The sequence below is a fragment of the Podarcis erhardii genome (assembly GCF_964252035.2).
Source record: "Podarcis erhardii genome assembly, chromosome: 6".
Taxonomy (NCBI): domain Eukaryota; kingdom Metazoa; phylum Chordata; class Lepidosauria; order Squamata; family Lacertidae; genus Podarcis; species Podarcis erhardii.
In genome coordinates this window covers 6,927,784-6,949,227 of record NC_138510.1, presented here as the reverse complement: position 1 = coordinate 6,949,227, position 21,444 = coordinate 6,927,784, and the positions used below count along the sequence as shown (strand labels likewise).

The following is a 21,444-nucleotide window of genomic DNA, read 5'->3' as shown; positions in this document are numbered from 1 at the left end:
ACAAGAGCCCAACTGAGAGATGGGCCCCACGTCTCCCCAGATCTTCCTGTGTGGGTGGGCTGGCAGAGGGCAGGAGGGTCTATGCTGCTCAGAGGCCAGCAACGCTGCTACCCGCAAAGGAAGGCGAGGGAATCTCAAGGCAGAGTTCTCAGCACCCCTGGCAAATGTCAATTTCTTTGCGAGGAGGAGCCATGACTATTATAAATGTGTAGTGGAGATAAACCCTAAAAGGTCCAGTGCACGGCATCAAACGGACAACCAGGAAGTTGGAGGGTGAAGCATGAGAACGAAGCCTGACCTTTACCCCCTTTCCAGTGCCAAGTGCTTCCTAATGGAGGTAGTCCTCATGAGGTTCTTATTCGGTGTGCTTTGTTGCTCTGAATCCATCCCCCTCACACACCTTTCCTTTGCAACACGTCTTCTGAGGCGTCTTGCCATACAGCCTGGTTCTGGGGAAAGATCTGCTTTGAAACTGGTTTCATTGTCACCCCCAGCCCAAAAGGAACTCCTTATGGGTTGTGCGTCTCGACTAAGAATTGCCCATAGAATTTTATTCCATAGACATAAAGCTTCGGTTGCAGTGGGTGCGAATGTGGCTTCCTACGTCTCCCCTTCTCCTGCCTCTGTGCTAACAGAGTGAGGCAGACGTTCGTTTCAGCTTTTGAGAGAGGGGACGAGAAAGGAAAGTCGGAAGAAGCTACCATACGCTCAAGACGAGACACCTGGCCAAATTTCTTTTTAAAAAAACCAAAACCAAAAAAAAAAAAATGTTTAATACTGTTCCAGACCCTCACAAAATACTGATTCAGGATGAGAAACTCCAAAGGTGGTCAAGTCCACACGAATTCTCCATCCGGCCCCCTCCCAGCCTCCAACCCCGGCTGCTGCTCTTTCCAGAGGTGTGCAGGCAGCCGGGACCTCCTCTCCCCGGATGATGTACAGAGCACAAAGCAAACTCGGCGACAAAAACAGTACAAAAGTTGCTGGCGGTGTTGGGCGGAATGTATGGCAGAGATCCAGCCCAGCGTTGGCGGCTGCAACTGATGCCCTGGTCCGGGATGTCTCAGCAGAACTGCAAGAAGTTGGTAGGATTGGAAAGAGTCAACCAAAATGCCTCTGATTTTACCCCAAAACACAGAAGCAGCAGAGAGGGCTCTCTGCAGAATGACCGGATTTGATTTTCTTGCTGCTGCGCAGTATTGGCAAGGGAGGGAAGGAACTCGGGAAGACAGAGAGGGCTGACAGGGCAGGGAGAATGGCCTGAGAGTTGTGGTTTTTTAAATTAAAAAAAGTCACACCCTGCCTACTGGAATCCCATTGCAGCCATTATGTGTCATGGACTATAAACCTTTTAGGCTGCATGCCGAGGTCAGACTGAACACAGTACTTCTGTCTGCCAATGTGATGCCTTCCACATGTTGGACTACAACTCCCATCATCCCTGAGCACTGGCCGTGCTGACTGGGGCTGATGGGAGTTAACAGTCCATCAATGTCTGCAGAGCAATGCCTTGGCTAGCCCTGCTGTAGACAGAGAGAGAGAGAGAGAGAGAGAGAGAGAGAGAGAGAGAGAGAGAGAGAGAGAGTCCTCAATTAAAGATAACAAAGAGACCGAGCCACAGGAGCTCCATTAAAAGTGGTCTCAACATTACTGAAAATACAAGTTGGGTCACTGCGTAGCACCAAACACAGGCCAATCTGTAAACAACAACCCAGTTCAGATGATAAGAGTGTGTGTGTGAACTATAAAACAATTATCCAAACAGCACGGGGCAAGATCTGTATGATCTATGCATATTCTCCAAGTGTCTGAAGGAGTGCAAAGCAACACTGGAGAGCTCATCCTACGTTGTTCGGGGAATTGTTTTATTCTTCACAAGTGCCATTTCATCCGGAGAAGAGGTTGGTGGAAGACGCCGGGTTGGAGCTGCAGGTTTTGCCCTTAGGTCAAATAAATTAAGGGAGTCAGGCATGCTTACCTTCCAGCGGTTCCCACACTCATTGCACACGACAAAAGTGGTCATTGGCTCGTCTGAACTGCGGGTTTGCACCTGTGTTGAAGGAAGGAAACGCCTGAGGGTGAGTGGAATCTGTACTGCTGGTCTCCAAGGCTTGCCCTGTAGCAATCTTTCCACATCCCCTCCCACCATCTGCACTTGCTTGTTGGCCCGCCACTCGTTTTGGAACTGAAAACTAGTGCTCTAGCCAGCAGCAGCTCCACAAAAACTTGTTCTGAGGATTTTGGGGAGGGGTGAGAAGGCTTCCCCGCTATTAGCAAAGCTACCAATTACAATCCGTCCTGATGTTGCCAGGGATGGAAGAAAACCCAAACAATCCTCTCACTTCCATCAGTAGAAGTGGACAGCTGTATTGTCCTTTCCCTCAACTGGCCTGGTACAAATCTGGGCTCAATCCTGACGGGAACTGATCCTTCCACGGAGGAGAAGACCCTCACCTCTCAGTGGATTTCATGAAATGGGAGGGTGTTCAGGACCTCGAGAAGCAAACCAGCAGGTCTTTCAGGGTGACCTGTGCACACCTGGAGCCTCACCTGGGTGTAGGTGCAGTTCTTTTTCTTGCACTTCCCGCAGGTGAAGAGGTCGGTCTGGGTCCCTCCCGTCTTGGCCATCTGATGCTCCCGGATGGCCTCCTTCGTCATGGCTTTCCGGATTTCTTTCAGCTCGTTGCTGGCCATTTCCTTTCAGGGAAATAAGATAAGGGCATCCGCTCAGTTTGGCTTTCTCTCTCTCTCTTTTTTTATAAAAAAGAATACTGCTTTATTTAGAATTCAGCAATAACAAAGGGAAAAACCACAGTAATTGCTACATCAATTCATTACAATTAACCAATTTTAACAATATATAAATAGTAACAAAAATTACACAACATCACTTTTAACTTACTGAAGTTTTCATATTACATTTTTATCTCTTTATCTCTCTCTTAACAAATCAAAAAGAGAAAGACCAAGAAAGGAGGCACACAAAAAAGAAGAGGAAGAAGAAGGGGGGGGAGGAAAAAAGGGGGGAGGAAAAAACAAAACAAAATAAACACATTTGACTTCCGATTAGACTCATTGTGTTATTATTTCTACTATTTTTTCACACACAGTTCCAAATTATTGTATTGCTTTCTTTGTTTTCGTCAGATATCAAAAAATATTATATTTGTTGTTTTACAAGGATCATTCTATTTCTGCCAGGAGATATTTGTTATTGTAATGTTTTTTCAGATACTCTTTAAAGATTTTCCATTCTTTCTGAACTTTCTGTTTTGGATAACCTCTAATTCTCCATGTGCTCAGTTTGGCTTTCTTAATTTGCACACTAGCGAGCTGCATTTCTGTTAAACATGTTCAAAGACACTCCATAATGATCTTTTGTCCCACACGGTCGTCAGAAACCGTGGAGCAAATGAGCTCCCCCTGAAAGAGCTATGATCTTAACCTTTTTGATTCCACTGGCCAGTTTGAGTACAGCAGGAAGAGCGGGGGGGGGGGGGCTGAGAGGAGGAAAGTGGCAGTTTTAAACAACAACAGAAGCTTGAATAAAACAGAGTTCGGAAGACACTGGCGGTGATGGGAAGAGGCAGATTAAAACAAGGTTTGAGTACGCCACAAGGGGGATTGGGAAACACTCTGCTGTGTTTGAGTCAGCGTTGTTACCATCACTGCAATTTCTCCTTGTTAAAATTGTTTAAAAGATGCACACGCACTACCAATCAGTGTCTCTCCTTCCCTGCTTTACTCAAGCTTCTGCTGCTGTTTAAAACCACTTTTCCTCTCAGTGGGGCAATGGACACACACAGAGAGAGACACCCCTCTTCCTTGCCACCAAGGCCTTCCCTTAGACCCCCTCCCCACACTTACGGCAGACATGAGTTTCCTCCTTCCAAGGAGAATAAAATACAGAGCAAGAAATTCAGTGTGCTGCTATAAACGTCCCATCAGTACAAGCATCTCTGCTTGCCTCATGGAGACACCTCCTCTTGTCCCTCTGCATGTGGCTCTGGGGTTCTTGCACCCACCCCAGAGCCAATGGGGGGGGAATGGGGAGGGAGGGAGGCGGAAAGTCCGGCTGAGCTAACAGAAGTTCTTGCAAGGGCTTCCACTAGTGGGAATCCAGGCCCAAGCCTCTACTGTGAGTCCCACACCTTAAAATACATACTTTATCCTTTTAAGGTTTTCTCCTGAGGATGCATGTCAGAGCTGGCCCAAAGCATTTGACCCCTCTGCAAAGGCCTTTCCCCTCTGTTTATAGACAGTAATTTTAACCTGTAGCAGGAAACCCGCCCCCCCATCATTCAGTTTGTACAAACTTCACTCACACTCACACACTACATACGCTACGCTTCTGTTATAAATTCATAGAAAATCAACCATACATCGGATTTGCACTGTTCCACTTTTATTTTACTCCATGAAGGAAGGACTACAAAATGGGGAAAGTTTGATACAGGCCAGCCATAATCCCTTGAACGTCCCAGCATATCCACAGGAGGCCCTGCCCAGTTGCTATGCCAACCCTGATGGTCCTAGACAGAAGACAATCAAGATCACAAAGAACTTCCATATGGGAGTGGATTCAGCATGGACTGGAACAAAGGACAATGATCAGATCTTCCCTCAGGGGGCAGGAAACTGCGACTACCTTTTGTCTTCAGAAAATGACTCATGGGGAGAGGGAGAAGGGAATCAGCCAGGTGACAGGACACTCAGGTTACCACCACAACTCCTCCCTCAACCCCTCCTTTCTGTAATGTATGCATGATGTTTCTGGGGGTGGGCTTGACCTACAGGATGGGAATTTCAAAAGTTTTTATAAGGTCTTGCACACCATTTTTCTGTGTCTTTCCTCTCTCCTGCAAGTGAGGGGAACACCCTGTTGCAACAGTTCAATAAAGGCCAAGCCTACAGGCTGCTGTTTTGCTCCAAGTTATCCTGGTTGGTATCTTTGTTTTGTCCAAGGGAGCCCTCGGATTTTTCCGGTAACAAACCCTACACTGGATATTCTTCCTTATCAATGGCAGCTGTTTAGAATTTTGGTAACAGAACTGCACCTTTGTAAGATCAGGCTGTTTAGTAGACTGGGGCAAGCCTCACTGGGTTTTTCAGGCTATGCAACCGTCCATCTCACCTCTGAGGTCATCACTGCAATTTGCTCTGCACTGATCACTCCACACAAGACATTCTTTCGGAGGTCAGGATTCTTGGAGTCCTTGAGGTTGGAGATGCGGCTCCTGACCCGGTTCTTGTACTTCAAATCTGTGTTCTTGACATCTTGGTATATAAGTTCAAAAGCCATTAAGGAGCACCACCGTCAAGTTGCCTTTGCCCCAGCTCCAAACATGCTAGCCTGACAGTCCAAACCAAGGTTTGGGTATCATGGAGAGCTCTGCACCAGCAGAGGAGTCCTAGGACCCTGAGATCACCTTGGAAGTCCCTCTGGCAGGCACCTTCAAAAATTAAGAGGGGGGAGACTGCCAAGTGACCAGGAATCCTACATTCCCTGCTCCTGAGTTTTCCTAGCCCACATTCTCCTCTCTGGGAGCTCTCTCAGCCCCTTTACTACAACACCTTTACAACAACACCCTTCACAGGACAATAGAGAACCCATAGCCCAGGGGCTGGGAACAGGATCCAGCCTAACCCCCACAGGCCAAATTTGACTCCCCATCTGTCAATCGGCTGATATTACAATGATGGCAGGCGACGCAGCGCTTTGGAGGCCCGATAATCAGCTGATTGTTACTTGAAAGAGTCGTGCAAACCTCTTTGCCAGATCCTTACTAAGAGCCCTGCACTGCATGTGCAGAAGCGCTAAATCGTGCTTTGCGCATGTGCAGAAGCAGTAAATCACACTTTGCACATGCACCAGAGTGCCGAATCACAACCCCCACATGCGCAGACGCGGGTTGCGAACTCTGCGGGTTGTGAATGTGCATCTCGCATGGATCACGTTTGCAACCCGAGTGTCCACTGTATTATTATTACATTGTAGATGACTAGCCTCTCAAGTTAAGCTCTCCTGCTGAACTTACTCTTATCTCTGGCTCCCAGGGCATCCGGCTCCACTGCCATTCTGTCATTTTCCTAAATGTGAGGGTTTTTGGTAACCTCAAAAACTACATTTCCCAGGATTCTTTGGGAGGAGGCCCTACTAAACTGCTTTTAAGTGTATCATGGCATAGAGAGAGTTTAAAGTGTGAGGATTGGGAGTTTGCCTTTGAAATAGCGGCTGCCCAGAAATCCTCTATGCCTCCTTTCCGATGCTACAAACAAAGCAAGGATATATTCTTCAATCTGGCCTGCAAGCTGCTCGCAGTCGGCACCGATGGTCACATAGTCATCTGTGAAGAAACAAGAAAACTGAAAGGTAGCCTAGACTACATTCCCTAAGCAAGCCGTTGCCTTCACATTTCGCCACCAGGTTCCCACTGCACTGAACCAGAGACTCACATTTAATGCAGTGTGCCCATCGGCGCCATTTGTCTACATACAAAGTTATGGGGTTGGACTAGATGACCCCTGCGGGTCCCTTCCAAGTCTATGATTCTGTGAAAGCTCAGAATTTACTAGTGCTCGCTATGAACACCAGCAAACACGGGCTGTTTTGAAAAGGGCACAGATTCAGGAATGCAAGGAAGATGACGCTGATGGAAAGGAGAGGTGAGGGAAAGACTCCCTCCTTTGCTTCTTACTGTCCGTCTGCAGAGCGGAGGTCAGCATTTCTCTGCATTTGTTGCGCACCGTATCGCACGTGACAGGCACTGGTGGGAAGGTGGTGATCTTGGGCGTGGTGGGGGTCTTCGGTGGGTCCTGCCTTTTGGCGGAGCTGGAAGAAAAAGGAAGCTGGTCAAAATTTCTCTTACAGATAGGTAGCCGTGTTGGTCTGCCATAGTCAAAACAAAAAATTCCTTCCAGTAGCACCTTAAAGACCAACTAAGTTAGTTCTAGGTATGAGCTTTCGTGTGCATGCACACTTCTTCAGATACACTGAAGTATCTGAAGAAGTGTGCATGCACACAAAAGCTCATACCTAGAACTAACTTAGTTGGTCTTTAAGGTGCTACTGGAAGGAATTTTTTGTTTTGACAAAATTTCTCTGCTCATTTTGTAGAAGTCAAATTGTGAAAGTCTAAGAGGAAGGTGGGCTTGCAGCTGGTAAAGGACCCCTGGACGGTTAAGCCCAGTCAAAGGCGACTATGGGATTGCGCCACTCATCTCGCTTACAGGTCGAGGGACCCGGTGTTTGTCCAGAGACAGATTTTTCCGGTTTATGTGGCCAGCATGACTAAACCGCTTCTGGCGCAAGAGAACACGGTGATGGAAACCAGAGCACATAGAAATGCCTTTTTACCTTCCTGCCGCAGCAGTACCTATTTATCTACTTGCATTGGAGTGCTACGTTGGCAGGAGCTGGGTCAGAGCAACAGGGATTCGAACCGCCAACCTTCTGATTGTGCAAGCTCAAGAGGCTCAGTGGTTTAGACCACAGCACCACCCGCGTCCCAGTTGGGGGGGGGGGGCTCTGAGTGAGAATTCAGACCAGCCTTTGACGTCCTTGAACCATCCAACTGATTTGGATTGCATCTCCCTGACTGGGGCTGATGGGAGTTATAGCACTGGTTTGGCAAAGGCTGATTTTGAGTTCACACAAGCTTTGGACAATCCAAAACCTTGAGAAACCAGTGCAAACAGATGTAGAGTTTCTTAGCTGTTAAGCTTTTGTCCGCATCCACTGGTCAAACAACTGTCGAGTTCCTTTATAGTTGTGGTGTCCATTCTAGCCTCTTAATTTGTGCTGCACTAACTGTACTTCCAGACACAGCACAAAGGTAGCCTTATTACAGCAAAATATTACAAGGTAGCCAACACCCCACATTTCTGGAACTGGAACCAGTTCAGAACGTACACAGCCTCTCCTGATTCAGACATTGCAGAAAAATACTGATGGAGTCTCACCCCAAATCTCCTAATAATTGCTTTCAATGATTTCATCTAGATCAGGGGTGAGGAATCTTCCCCCCTAGAGCTTACACGCAATTGAGCATTTTCAACCATGAACAGGTGTTCTGGAAACAGTGTGAAGCATATTTCTAAAAATAATTTTATTATTTATATAATGCCCATCTTGACTGGGTTGCCCCAGCCACTCTGGGCAGCTCCCAACAATAAATCTCTCTCTCTCTCTCTCTCTCTCTCTCTCTCACACACACACACACACACACACACACACACACACACAGTTTTTTAAGAAGAGCATGGGTGGCCATGTGGGAGAGGAGGTACCCTAGGGCTAGGGATGGGATTGCTGAGTTTCTGCACCCTCTTCAAACTATTCCCAGGAACTTTTGGGGGATGGCCAGGTTCATGGCATGCTGCTAAAATGACCAGGGGCTCAGAGGTCCCCTCCAGCAAACTGTATAGCTTGCACTGAAGCTTTCTGTGCACAAACAGCACAGCTTTCTGGCTGCACAACAGAACATCACCTTCCCCATGCAGTTCCTCCTGCGCCCTTAAATTTGATCTGTAGAATCCAGAGACTCCCATGGAGCAATTTTGGGGGTGCACTGGGGGGGGGGACTGTAGGAGAGGGACTGTAGGAGGGAAAGAGAAAAGCGAGTTCCTGTTGCACGAGCAGAAGTCTGTTTGTGCAACGCTGGATTCTGCCCTATGGATATATCTGCACTACAGATTTTTAAGTGACTTAATCAGCATTACTTTTTCCCAGGGAGTCCTGGGAAGTGGAGCACTGAGCAGGTCTACGGAGGAGATTGTAGAGTCCTCTGCACGCTCATCAAACCAATTCCCAGTATGAAATCAGAGAAGTCTCCTTGGCAGGTATGCTCTGCAATTCCCCCGCCCACTTCTGCTATAGCCATTTTTGCTTTGTTTCATTCCCACAGAAAGCAGGAACGTGAACAAAGGTCTGTAAGCATATATCCCTCTTGCAAACCATGTCAAGAGGTCCCAATCTGGGGACCCCCTCCCACACTCTCACGGCACCTGGGATGAGATTTAGAACACCTCTGATATGCGTATTTCCTTGTGGCATCAACATTAGCTCCCATCCTAGAATCATGAGAGTTGGAAGGGACCCTAAGGGTCATCCAGTCCAACCCACTGCAATGCAGGAAAATGCAAGTTATCCCCTACAGGGATCGGAACTGCAGCCTTGACATTACCAGCACCATGTTCTAACCAACTGAGCTACCCAGTTGCATTAATCTTCCCATTCATCAGGTGTCGTATAGTTCCACCTTTGGCAGTGAAATGAGCGCAACAGGTTCGGTCTCTGAAATCTCCAGATAGGTTTCGGTCTCCCGTCTGAAACTGCAGAGAGCTGTTGTCAGTTAGTGTAGTGTATATCTGGCTTGCAGGCCAGATATAGCCTTCAGAGGGTTCCCACTGGCCCGCACTTTATCCTCATTCCCCCCACCTTTAAACGTCCCCCCCTGCATCATTTCCTGCTGGTTACAGAGGGATTTCTCTCCCTCCCACCCACCCAGCCAGCCAGCCAACACAGAAATGCAGCAAATTGCAGGAGCAAAGGCCTAATCCTGATCAGGATCATAGCCTGTGTGGAGGTCATCCTTGCAGGGCTTGCTACCACCACCGATCAGTGGCGGCAGAAACTTTGCTTGTTGCTTAGCAGCCGCATCTTTACCTGTACCATACCTGCCGTCACATGTCAGGTGTGGGCCAGGTGGACATGGTTTGGGCAATAACAGCTTTACAAATTTAACCCTGCCAGGCCTAATTTGGCCTGTGGAAAAAGCTTCCCACTGCTGCTGTATAGGGTAATGTCTCTACACAGAGTGCTCTAGTAACTTCAGTCATGAGGGCAACCAGCTGTCATAGGCAACACCACTGAAATATGATGCATCGGAACTGGGCAAACTAAGCCCTTTGACAGCACTTTCTTCCCAGTGAATGGGTAATTTAGAGGAACGGCCAACATACTGTGACTAGTGGACTGCCATCTCTAGAAACCAGTCACAGCATCAACCCTCTGCAATAATCTCTCAATACATTAGAAAATCCATCTGTTGGATATCTCGCACAAACCTAAAAAAACACAATTTGTTACAGAGACCAGTTTGGATACTTGAGAGACTTATCCTTCTCTGTTGACTAGCAGTTTTAAAAGATGGCACTTTTACAATATATCTATGGTATTCTGACCTATATTTGCAGTGTTTTCCATTTTATTCACAGTATCTTCCGTAAACTGCTTAGGAATGTTTGTCAGAAATGTTAAGAAATATGTAACTTTCTAAATAAAATGCGCAGGAGACATCACTACGATATCCCCGTATACAAAAAAAGCCTTCACTTTCCCCTATGTCCCACTGTAATCTCTCTGTAATCCATGGCCTCATGCTGAGATAACAAAGTTATACAGAGCTTGTTTTGATGGCTGAACCACAATCCATGTGCTTTGAAAGCAATTGCCAGGCAGCTGTAAGAAAAGGCTGCAACAGATCACCCAATGGGAATGTCAGGTCCCAGATTACGGCCACCCAAAAGCAGTAATTTCCACATCGCTTTCCCTGGAGCCATTCCAATAGCTTGGCTGGAACCTATAAATGCTTATTACAACATCTTGCCACCTTCTGCTAACTCAAGTCAGCACTGCTGTTTGAATGTCCATAAAATGGTATGCTCAAGGAAGCTACACATGAATGGCTGTCACTGGATTTGGGCAAGTGTAGGACTGGTACTCCAGCTCCGAGCGTGAAACCTTTTGTTGCTTCCCAAGGACAGCCGGCCTATTCATAAAGCCAGTGTTCCAACCTGGTCAGAAGAACGCTGCTGCATTGAAAGCCAGTGTAGTTTGGTTGGACCATCCATAATGATCCAGGCATGTTTAGCCTGGAGAAGAGGTTAAGGGGTGATATGATAGCCATGTCCAAATATATAAAAGGATGTCACATAGAGGAGGGAGAAAGGTTGTTTTCTGCTGCTCCAGAGAAGCGGACACGGAGCAATGGTTCCAAACTACAAGAAAAAAGATTCCATCTAAAGATTAGGAAGAACTTCCTGACAGTAAGAGCTGTTCGACGGTGGAATTTGCTGCCAAGGAGTGTGGTGGAGTCTCCTTCTTTGGAGGTCTTTAAGCAGAGGCTTGACAACCATATGTCAGGAGTGCTCTGATGGTGTTTCCTGCTTGGCAGGGGGTTGGACTCGATGGCCCTTGTGGTCTCTTCCAACTCTATGATTCTATGATTCTATGATCTGGGCAGGATGCAGAATTGATCTGCCTACATCGCAAATAGTTAAAAATGTCTCACTACACTTTTCTTTATGCCAAGACACAGTGGATGGGTGCAGCTCTTCAACCAGTTTATTTGCTAGTCGGTCAGGGCTTGATCAGACCAGCGAATGACCCTGGGTTTTTCCACCCACCTTTTATTTTGGCCTTCCTCTACCATTGCTCAATTGAGCTGCTCTATAGGTCTCCACGAAATTAAAAGACACCTGCTTCTTGGGAGAAAAGCAATGACAAACCTAGAAAGCATCTTAAAAAGCAGAGACATCACCTTGCCAACAAAGGTCCGTATAGTTAAAGCTATGGTTTTCCCAGTAGTGATGTATGGAAGTGAGAGCTGGACCATAAAGAAGGCTGGTCCCCAAAGAATTGATGCTTTTGAATTATGGTGCTGGAGGAGACTCTTGAGAGTCCCGTGGACTGCAAGAAGATCAAACCTATCCATTCTGAAGGAAATCAGCCCTGAGTGCTCACTGGAAGGACAGATCCTGAAGCTGAGGCTCCAATACTTTGGCCACCTCATGAGAAGAGAAGACTCCCTGGAAAAGACCCTGATGTTGGGAAAGATGGAGGGCACAAGGAGAAGGGGATGACAGAGGACGAGATGGTTGGACAGTGTTCTCGAAGCTACCAGCATGAGTTTGACCAAAGTGCGGGAGGCAGTGGAAGACAGGAGTGCCTGGCGTGCTCTGGTCCATGGGGTCACAAAGAGTCGGACACGACTAAACAACAACAACAAATAGGTATCTAATTTGCACTTCCTCTCCACCAAGGCTGGGCGTTTCGGCTTTTCAACATTGTGCTTATCATCAGCCAAACATCACGATATAGTGACACATCACGATGTTGAAAAGCAAAGGGAGGAACAAGCTGCGTCAGCCCCAGAGCCTGTGAGACGCCAGGGTGAAACCACCTCAACTCCCTCGGCAGGAGTGGCGGCAGTTTCACCTCCAGGCGCTGGCAGTGGAGGGACTTGGGAGCGACGGTGGTTTCACCAGCACCATTGAACTCTGGCCCTCAAACCAGTCCAATACATCGCCCAGGCCTACTCTCCATTTATGGCACCCTGATCCTCATTTGATTGGAAGGTGGCAGCTATACAGAGTAGCAGATGGAGCTTTCAGTCCCATAGCTCGATCACAGCCAACAAAAACAATGTCTTTTTTTCCTTGATTTTACAGCGTGCAAGTTTTAAACAAACATTTCCTAACACTTCAAGGCACATGGGAATCGGCGTTCACTGGCGTTCGGAGGAGCTGTTGTTTTTAATTAAAGGAGGTGGGACAGAGGAAAACTCAAAACACACAGCTTCATTTTGTCTCAAGAAAGCCCGGTGACAATATTCCCCTGAAGAAGGCAAGTAAGTAAAGGCTAAAGCCTGAATGATAGGTGCAAGTACTGAGAGTGCTGCTACCGTACGGACCAACATAGGAACATAGTTCAATGAGGCTAGTTCAGTGAAGTGGCTCCCCCTATGGTTCTGACCATTTCAACCTCACCAACACAAATCGGAAAAGGAAGGGTTACTTACACTGAGATAGTTGGCATGCTCAACCTCATGAGAGTCATGTCCTTCTACAACTGATGTCTACCAGTATGAACCTAGCCTAGACATCCTCTGCATATTTCCCAACCCGACAAACTAAGAAATGGAGCAAAATAATGGAAAATCTCAACTTCTTTCCTTCCTGGTTAAACAAAATTAAGGTTCTTCCCCCTGTCGCTGTGGAGTAAAGTCTTTAAGCTATAAAATCAGTGTCAGGTAAAGGGTCAAAATCCAGAGAGGTTTACAGAAGGCACCCAATGAGGAAGCAACCGCCAGCAGCTCCGAAGTCTTGTGTACAGGAAGAAACACATCACCCCTTACTGCAAGAGAGTCGCTTGAGAATGGGCCTCATATAGAGGGCTGGTCATATCCGAACCCTGGCTATTTAGGGCTGTGTTCTGGATTCGAATGATGCCAGAGTCAAATTAGGCATAGGTGTCAGTCCTTAGGCGCTGGAAAAGTCATGTAAAGACAGCCACAATTTCCACAGGTCAGGTTGGATTGGCCCAGAGTGACCTGTGGTTGGCAGGGGGGAAGACCTCAGGCAGGAGGAACAGGCAGGTTGGGCACAAAGCCACATGAAAGAGGCCAGGACCTACACTGGTTAAGGTGGGCCCAGCACCACAGCTCTTCTTCCTACCTGACATGACCCCATCCCCACCTATGCAAGGACAATGCCTCTGTTCAACAGCTGTTGGATGGAGGCATAGATCCTGCGGGGTTCAGGTGCTGCTTAGCAAGAGGCTTTCCTGTGGGAAAGCAGCTTATGAACCAGCAGCACCACACAGAATTGGATCCTCCTGCTTAACAGCTGCTAAGGGTAGGGTCTGATCCTCTCAGATCCAGTCCTGTACGGTGCCATGCGCCACCAATCTTTTAAAAGGTTTCTTATGGAATGAAAAACCCATAGTCTCGCCCCCACCCCTGAATTGCTTGGGGATGATTCTAGGGTGGGGGGCTCCTGGGGCGGGGCAAATCACCCTGATCCAGGGGCCACAGGGCAGATTGCTATTAACAGTCTGGAGAAGAATGGTATCAACATAACCTGGGAGCTGAGAAGTTGTGGGATTGTTGCATGACATACACTTTCTATTTAAATAGAATTTTGTCCCATTGTTCTGCTGCAGCTGAGGAAAAAAGGACAACTTCTCTTTTGGTGTCAAAACTAAGTGGAAAGTGAAAACGGAAAAGAGTCTTGTGGCACCTTAAAGACTTAACAAATATCCATGCATATTTTTATTTTATAATATATATATTATACGCACACATCTGCTGAAGTGAATTGTAGTCCATGAAAGCTCATGCCATAATAAAATTTGTTAGACTTTACAGTGCCAAAAAGCACTCTGTTGCTTAAGCTGCAACAGCCTAACACGGCCACCCCTCTGGGTAAGTGCACTTGGGGGAGGGAGGAGAGTACAGGTTAATACGTGGGGGAGGGGGGCAGAACCCAAACACAAAATAAATCAACAAAAACGGAAGTGATGTTTTTATTAATAAAGGATGAGCATGAGAAAGAATAAAGGAGGAATGAAGGTGAATCAAATAATAAACAATGGTAATCAAAATAAACTCACAAAAGCCACTGAGTTTTGTAGACATTTATTTTTTTTTCCATTTACAACTATAGCATTAAAAAAAACACAACATGATACCACACTGATAGTTCTATCTGCAACCACTATTTTCTATTCCTCACCATCATGAATTAAGGGCAGCCTTAATTTGACTATACCAAGATCAAAAAGTTTCCCATTCCAACAGGCCAAGTAAAGAAATAAAAATGAATACCCAAAATGGAACGTTTGGGGCGGGAAGAGGAATACGAGGTGCAAAAGTGCCACCTCTGGCTAACGGGAAACATTATTACCTTTGGTCTCTTGAGTCGCCACTCTCCTTTGAGGAGGAAGTTGGCAAGGAGGAATTCTTTTTCTTCTCGTCACTCTTATCCTCTGAGGCATCTGAATGCGGGGGACAGGAGCAATGGCAACAGAAGCAAGAAGTAGAAAGAGTTAAATCAAGAGGAACTACAATCTTCTCTGCAGGGCATATGCCCAAGGCTGCCTGGCCTTTGATCACCCTTAAGTGAGCTTCTCTGGTGGCCCGGCCCTATAAAGTTCTAAAGCAACTGATCCTAGGACAGTGTGACTACTTGATGTGGCCACAAATCGGATCGCCCTCCCGCTTCTGCTCCAGGGCCAGTCATCTGTCACATGACCCTGCTACACAAAGCAGCCGCTAAGACCTCAGCTCCCATGTTTCCTCATGAGATGCCACACTCAGAAAACAGCTTTAAACTTTAGGAGCAGGGCAACTGCTGTGACTCAGCTTACACACTCAACTAGCGCAGTTATGTTCTATCAGCTTTCCCACTGCTTTTGCTGCGGGCACAAAGGTAGTTTTGTCACTAAAGCAGGCAGAGGAAGCCCCAATACCCACCTACATGCTCATTTCAGCAACCTATGAGCCTTTGAGAATCAACCATGGGTACAAGCAAAAAAAAAAGGAGAGAGAGAGGAGTGGACTGTTGCTCCCCCCCCCCCTTGACAGCTGATTGACCCCTAATGGCCACAGATAACTGGGGTAGACAAATCCTTGCTTCTTCCGTCTAGGAGGGCTTATCTTACGTTCTTGAGAATCTATCCAAACATGCTTAGTCCCTCACCAAGGAGTTTCTTCCAGGCCTTGATAAGCGATTTGGCAAGTGCGATCACATCTTCGTCTGTGCTTTGCTTCCGGAGTGCATTCACAGACATCCCAATGCGAGTGGACTGCAGATCGTGAAGGAAGAAATCACCAGGTCATCATATGACCAGCTAGACAGAAATCTCCACAACAAGGAAACCAGTGGCCCAAACAAGTCGAAGCAGCAATAATTAAAGGCTAAGACCAAATCTCAGACACGTCGCACTAGCTTTACTCCATGAAACAGTAATTGTAATGCTGTGTGCTTTATAACCCTCTTATCATTCATCACAGCAAGGATTCTCCCCTCCCCTCCTTACCACATAGGACCTTGATTTTGTTCTCCACGGCTCTGGGATATCAAGGACTTCTTACAACTAGAGACAGGACACTGTATGACATAGTCCAAACACTAGAGCCCAGAGAGTCATGCAAAGGAACTGATAAGCAGCAGTGTCAGGACAAAAGAAAATAAGCACTCCTTCATGCAATTTCTAGTTAAGGAATTCATGGCCACAGGATGAAAACTAGGAGATGGGTATTTTTTTTCTGTTTGGCTCGGGGGAAAAAGAGAGGTCTAGTATTGGCTTCTAGGCATAGCAGACACAAGGACAGTCTCCATGATCAGAGGTAGGATTCTGAGAGACTGCTGCTGTTGGGGGTGGCAGCCACTCTCATGCCCCGTGGGTGGATTAGATGGGCCTGGTCTGATCCACAAAGGCAGGTTGTATTATCAGTTCGGCTACCAAACACAGAGATTGCCACCCTTTTTTTGGCCCAAGGGATGCAGTCGCCAGTAGCCAACCACCCAGGGGTATCATGTCAGAGCCTCCCGCTTCTCCTCAGCTGACCTTTGTTGAGCAACCGGGGGGGGGGGTCATGGTCTCCTCCTAACTCACTAAATCCAATGTCTACATATTTTTTCTTTTTGCTGAATCCACCAAAATTGGGAGAGGATCTTGGGGGGGGGGGACCATATTAGGCACCTGGGTCACACACCTGTAGATGGGACTGCTTGAACTTGGGATTGTCTGCCTGCTCTACTACTGAGCTATGGTATTCCAATATGTGACCGTGCAGCATACATGAAACAGACTAGCAGGTGTAGAGGGAGAATTCACGCTGGCAGCAAGGTAAAAGACAAATGGCATCCATCAGCATGAATTACCTGCAGCAAATCCAGAGTTATTGGCATACTTTTTAGCTCCTTCAGCAAATCCATTGCCCCTTCCTGGAAGGAAAAGGAATTCAACAAATTAACAGAAACTGACAAGCAGATTAAGTCCAAATTGCTTCTATGTGATCATCAGATAACAGGCACAGCAAATTAAGAACGGAATTCCTCAAAGAGGTCAGTTGCGTCTAAAATCCTTTCTCGAAAAGAAAGATCCCCAGCAGAACCAGCAATTTTTGTTGCAGATGACTGCAGCTGTAAACTGTGTAACATTTCACAAATCAAGATAGATTCCAACTTTTTCCACTGTGAGGGGATTTTCACTCTGGCATGGATCAGTATGTGGCTGAAAATGCAGTCATTGCAGTGTAGGAGAAAAGCATGTTTGAGATATTCATTACATGTATATAATTTAGAAAATATTTCTGCACCAGCAAAACAAGCTGGAGTTTCCAAACCCAAAGACTTTTGCATCTGTCTGGATGAGGAGAGAATCACCAATGCCAGCCAAATGGAAGGCTGGATCCACAAAAAGGGCAGGGTGTGGGTTCACAAATACCAAACAAAACAGACTTCATGAGCTGGCGGGGCTGCAGGGAATTAAAAAAAAAAAAAGGCCCTCAAATGATTTATAGAAATTTAGAAAATGAGGTTAAATAAAACCAGAGGTTTTTAATGATCTTTAATAAAGCAGTGGCACCTGGTACCCTTGAATCTGTTCCTCCGCCTCTCAATTGATGAAGGAATCTGCACAGGCTCATTTTTTTTGCAGTGCTAACCAGACACCCATCAGCCTGCAATCTATCAAGACTGGTCAGCAGCTCGTCTGCCCATTCCATCAGACAGGGAATGACTTGCTTATTTCAAAGAGTAAATATTCTGGACTCCTAGAAAAAGCAAGCTCTCCAGTGACCAATTGCAAAGGCAGGGAAAGAGGCCTATCCCGACAGACTCACTGGCTTTTGATCTCTTACTCTCCATAAAGAGGGTCTGTTTCATCTCTGAAAGGGATGCAATCGCCAGAACAATCTGACAAGGAAAGAGGCCATGGAGAGCTCGATCTGAGCAAAGCTGCAAGGCCCAGGAACTACAGCAATATCCAGAAAAAACAATCTGCTCTTTAACAAAGCTCAGTCCCTTTTCAGCTTTCTGAAAATCCATTCGAGCCAGGCCTCCCAGAAAAAACACAGGGAGGGCCAATTTCTGCTTTCACTGAAGGGTTTTTAATCGCTTCTTTGAATAGCAGTATGGCCAAGATAACAGTAATATCCAAGAATTGGCTTTATCCCTTCACCATGGGCCATTCTGACCCCACATAAGGCAATCCAAAAGGCAAAGGCTTTTTTTGGCCACAGAAATTAGGCCAGTGAAAGATATATTGGAGCTCATATGCTTTTTAAAGCATCTTTGCGAAATACAACATGTATTGCAAGAAAATGAAAACTTATTGTGACTGTTTGTATTTAATAGTTTAAAACGTTTATTTTATACACTGCCCTTGAATCAAGCCTGATGAAGAGTCGTATATGAAAATCACTTAAATAAAACCAAGCCAAACAAAAACAACTCAGTCTGATTGCTACAAAGACAGCAGGAGGACTCTCTGCTGCTCTCAAGGAGGCGGGAAAGACTGGGAACAATTAGTGCTGGAACAGTACGCATTCCTTGTATAAAGCAATTGTCTGGGAAGGGAAAAAAATCTGTATCTGCTCTTGGCATGGAAAGGAAGGAAATTCTAAAAAGTGGGGCCCCCAGAGGAATAGAACAAGATAAAATGGGGTGTCCTGTCCACTTTTAGTTCTGGGTCCTGGCTTCAGTCCTTTCCTGCCCAGCCCGCCACTTGTTACCTTGAGGGTCTAGGGCCCTCAACAGAAAAAAAGGCTCCACAACCCTAGTCTGGCTGCTTTAAGAAAAAGCTAGCACACATTTGAAGCACCCACACTCACCGCCAAATCTATACTGCTACTCACGTTTCTTCTCTCATTCACAAATGACTGCCAATTGTACAAATCAACCAACTTTGGAATGAGCAGTGCTGTCCAATCAATCCCTCAGCCTGGAGTCTAGACACCCAGATGTAGCCCCTGACATCTAGAAACAGCTCTTTGCCAAACCTGCTAAAAAGTATGCCTTATTACTTGAAGAATGGGTTCAAGTGGAAACCAACTGCTGAGAACAGAGAAATGTTGGTGTCCAGACATGGGCATGTATGGATTAAGGTAACTTACCTCAGGCAGCTCCACCTGCCATTTCTCATCTATGAAGACGTACAGGTCTTATTTCAGAAAGCGCATCATATGCACGAATCTTTTTCAGTCTGTACCTGAAAGTCAGTCTCTGCTTCAAGGCATGAATTAAAGGGCTGAAAGAAATCTGTGTATTCTTTCTCTCTTTACAAGCAGGATTGTGCACTACAAGGTGAAGAAGCAGGATTGCAGAGGCGATGAGAGCAGACCAAGCAGCCCTCACTCTGCTCACTCTGTATGAACTGCTTTAAATCAACAGGAGGAGTCATAGCTGTCAACGTTGCCCTTTTTTAAAGGGAAATTCCCTTATTCCGAATAGGATTCTTCACAAGAAAAGGGAAAAGTTGACAGCTATGGAAGGAATCTATGGCCCCTTGACATGTCGTGAGACTACAGTTCGCATCTGCCCAACCAGCACAGTCAGTGGCCAGGGATGATGGGAGTTGTAGTCCAAGTAGTGCATAGGGCCTCAGGCACTCTCCCAACATCAGGAACCTTGAAAAGAGAAAGGGGGTGGGATTTTCTAGGTGGAGCTTACAGCTGAGCTGTACCACTTCAGCTGGGGGGTGGGGGGAGCTCACCTCAGTGAAAGCTCACCTATAAAAACGCGCTCCGCTTAAAACGTACACATAAGCAAATCCTAGCACTGGCTATACAAATTAATTTATGTTTGTACCGGTAGAGCGTTCCATCTCAGGAGCCACCCCCACATGCCTGAAGTGGTACAGCCCACACTGCCTGAGCTCTCTCTCTTAGCCTGACCTACCTCGCAGGGTTCTAGCTACAGGTAGGAAGCCGTGTTGGTGTGCCGTAGTTGAAACAAACCAAAAAAAATTTAATTATTTTAAAACATCCTTCCAGTTGCACCTTAGAGACCAACTAAGTTAGTTATTAGGGACACGGATGGTGCTGTGGGTTAAACCACAGAGCCTAGGACTTGCCGATCAGAAGGTCGGCAGTTCAAATCCCCGTGACAGGGTGAGCTTCCATTGCTCAGTCCCTGCTCCTGCCAACCTAGCAGTTCAAAAGCACGCCAGTGCAAGTAGATAAGTAGGTACCGCTCCGGCAGGAAGGTAAAAGGCGTTTCCGTGCACTGCTCTGGTTCTCCAGAAGCGGCTTAGTCATGCTGGCCACATGACCCGGAAGCTGTATGCCGGCTCCCTCGGCCAATAAAGCAAGATGAGCGCCACAACCCCAGAGTTGGCCACGACTGGACCTTTTTTAAGTTAGTTATTGGTATGAGCTTTCGTGCGAAAAAGTGCGCATGCACATGAAAGATCATACCAATAACTAACTTAGTTGGTCTCGATGGTGCTACTGGAAGGAATTTATTTTACTTTGTTTCGACTACCTTGCAGGGTTATTGCAAGGAGGAAAAGTTGCACAACAGCCAAGGATGGTCAGGATACAAATGCAATAGGCCAGCATAAAATGAAATGAGCATATGCAAATGAGCACTGCACAGGTCCTTATTGAAGAAGAGAAGGGCAAGCCTTTCCAACCAAGGGAGGGGGCGTGGCGAAAAGCAGCATGCAGAGCAGTAGGCGGGCGCGAGGGCCGCGTGGGCGGAGCCAACTGCCGAGGAGCGCGAGGAGCGGTGGGCGGAGCCTTCAGTACCTGAAGAGGGGCAAATGGAGTTGCGGGCTTCGGCCGGCGGGGCGGAGCTAAAGGCTGGGAAGCGTCGGGGAGGCGAGATGGGCGGGGCCACGTCTCCGCGGGGTGGGCGGGGCTAACTCCCTCAGGGCGGCGCGGGGAGCGTTGTGGGCGGGGTTACAAAGCTGAAGGATGGGAACGCAGAGCGCGGAGGGACTGGTGGGCGGGGCCAATCCTTCACGAGACGCGGGCGGACGGTCGCCATGGAAACCAAGGGGGGGGGACGCAGGGCGTCCGCTCCCTGGTCAAAACGGAAAAACGGAGGGGGGAGGGAAGAGAGACGTTAGCTGAGGAAGCTGAGGCGAAGGGCGGGGCTTTTTTGAAAAAGGCAACGGGAGCGCGCGCGCGCGACCCACCGAGAGGCGGGGCTGTGTGTGTGTTTGGGGGGCACCTTTCAGTCAGCGGCAGAAGAGGCTCACTCACCGCGCTTTTCTTGGCGACCATCTTGTCCAGCCGCTTGGCGATACGCACGACCTCCTCCTCCCCGCCCATGGCCGCCGGCTGCTCGGCTCGCCTAGGGCGCGTCGCGATGCGGCTGAGGGAGCCGTGCCGCAGTCCGGCGGGCCGCGGTGAGGAGCCGACGAGCTCGCACGCCGCCGCCTGATTCCGCCGTGCGCGCCGGCCCGAGGCACGACGGGAGACGTAGTCCCGTCGCGCCCCACGGGCCGCTTCAAGAGCGTGGCTCGGCGCGGGCCGCCTGCACTACCGATCCCAGAATTCAGCGCGCGCGGCACTGTTTTGGTCCGCGAAGCATTGTGGGAGGTGTAGTTGGGCGCCTGGCGGTCCGCCGTGGTCGGCGGCTGAGAGGAGGACTACAAGCCCCATCAAGCGCCTCGGCACAGCGGCAGCTCCGAGCGGGTTGCGCGAG

General features: G+C 47.7%; 1 protein-coding gene across 2 annotated transcripts; it reads right to left on the bottom strand.

The window, feature by feature from the left end:
* Window positions 1-731: 731 nt before the first annotated feature.
* Window positions 732-21,172, bottom strand: TCEA2 (transcription elongation factor A2). 2 transcript variants are annotated; one of them, XM_081868075.1, is made up of 10 exons: window positions 21,000-21,172; window positions 16,672-16,734; window positions 15,484-15,589; window positions 14,689-14,779; window positions 6,699-6,832; window positions 6,291-6,347; window positions 5,135-5,289; window positions 2,551-2,697; window positions 1,979-2,050; window positions 732-1,072 (listed from the first exon to the last, which is right to left on the bottom strand). In XM_081868075.1, exons 1-10 carry the CDS (start codon window positions 21,066-21,068, stop codon window positions 1,064-1,066), a joined length of 903 nt encoding a protein of 300 aa, XP_081724201.1. In that variant the 5' UTR covers window positions 21,069-21,172; the 3' UTR covers window positions 732-1,063. The 2 variants fall into 2 exon arrangements, with proteins under 2 accessions (XP_081724201.1, XP_081724202.1); XM_081868076.1 differs by lacking the exon at window positions 21,000-21,172 and adding an exon at window positions 18,648-18,670.
* Between the last annotated feature and the right edge of the window lie 272 nt (window positions 21,173-21,444).

What these genes read in the sequence shown, in the direction of transcription:
- TCEA2 (XM_081868075.1), bottom strand. Translation starts at nt 21,068, where the DNA reads ATGGGCGGGGAGGAGGAGGTCGTGCGTATCGCCAAGCGGCTGGACAAG. An exon ending in TAACTCTGGATTTGCTGCAG is followed by an intron (nt 15,590 to 16,671) that starts GTAATTCATGCT and finishes CACGATCTGCAG; the next exon opens with TCCACTCGCATTGGGATGTC. An exon ending in CTCCGCTCTGCAGACGGACA is followed by an intron (nt 6,348 to 6,698) that starts GTAAGAAGCAAA and finishes GTTTCTTCACAG; the next exon opens with ATGACTATGTGACCATCGGT.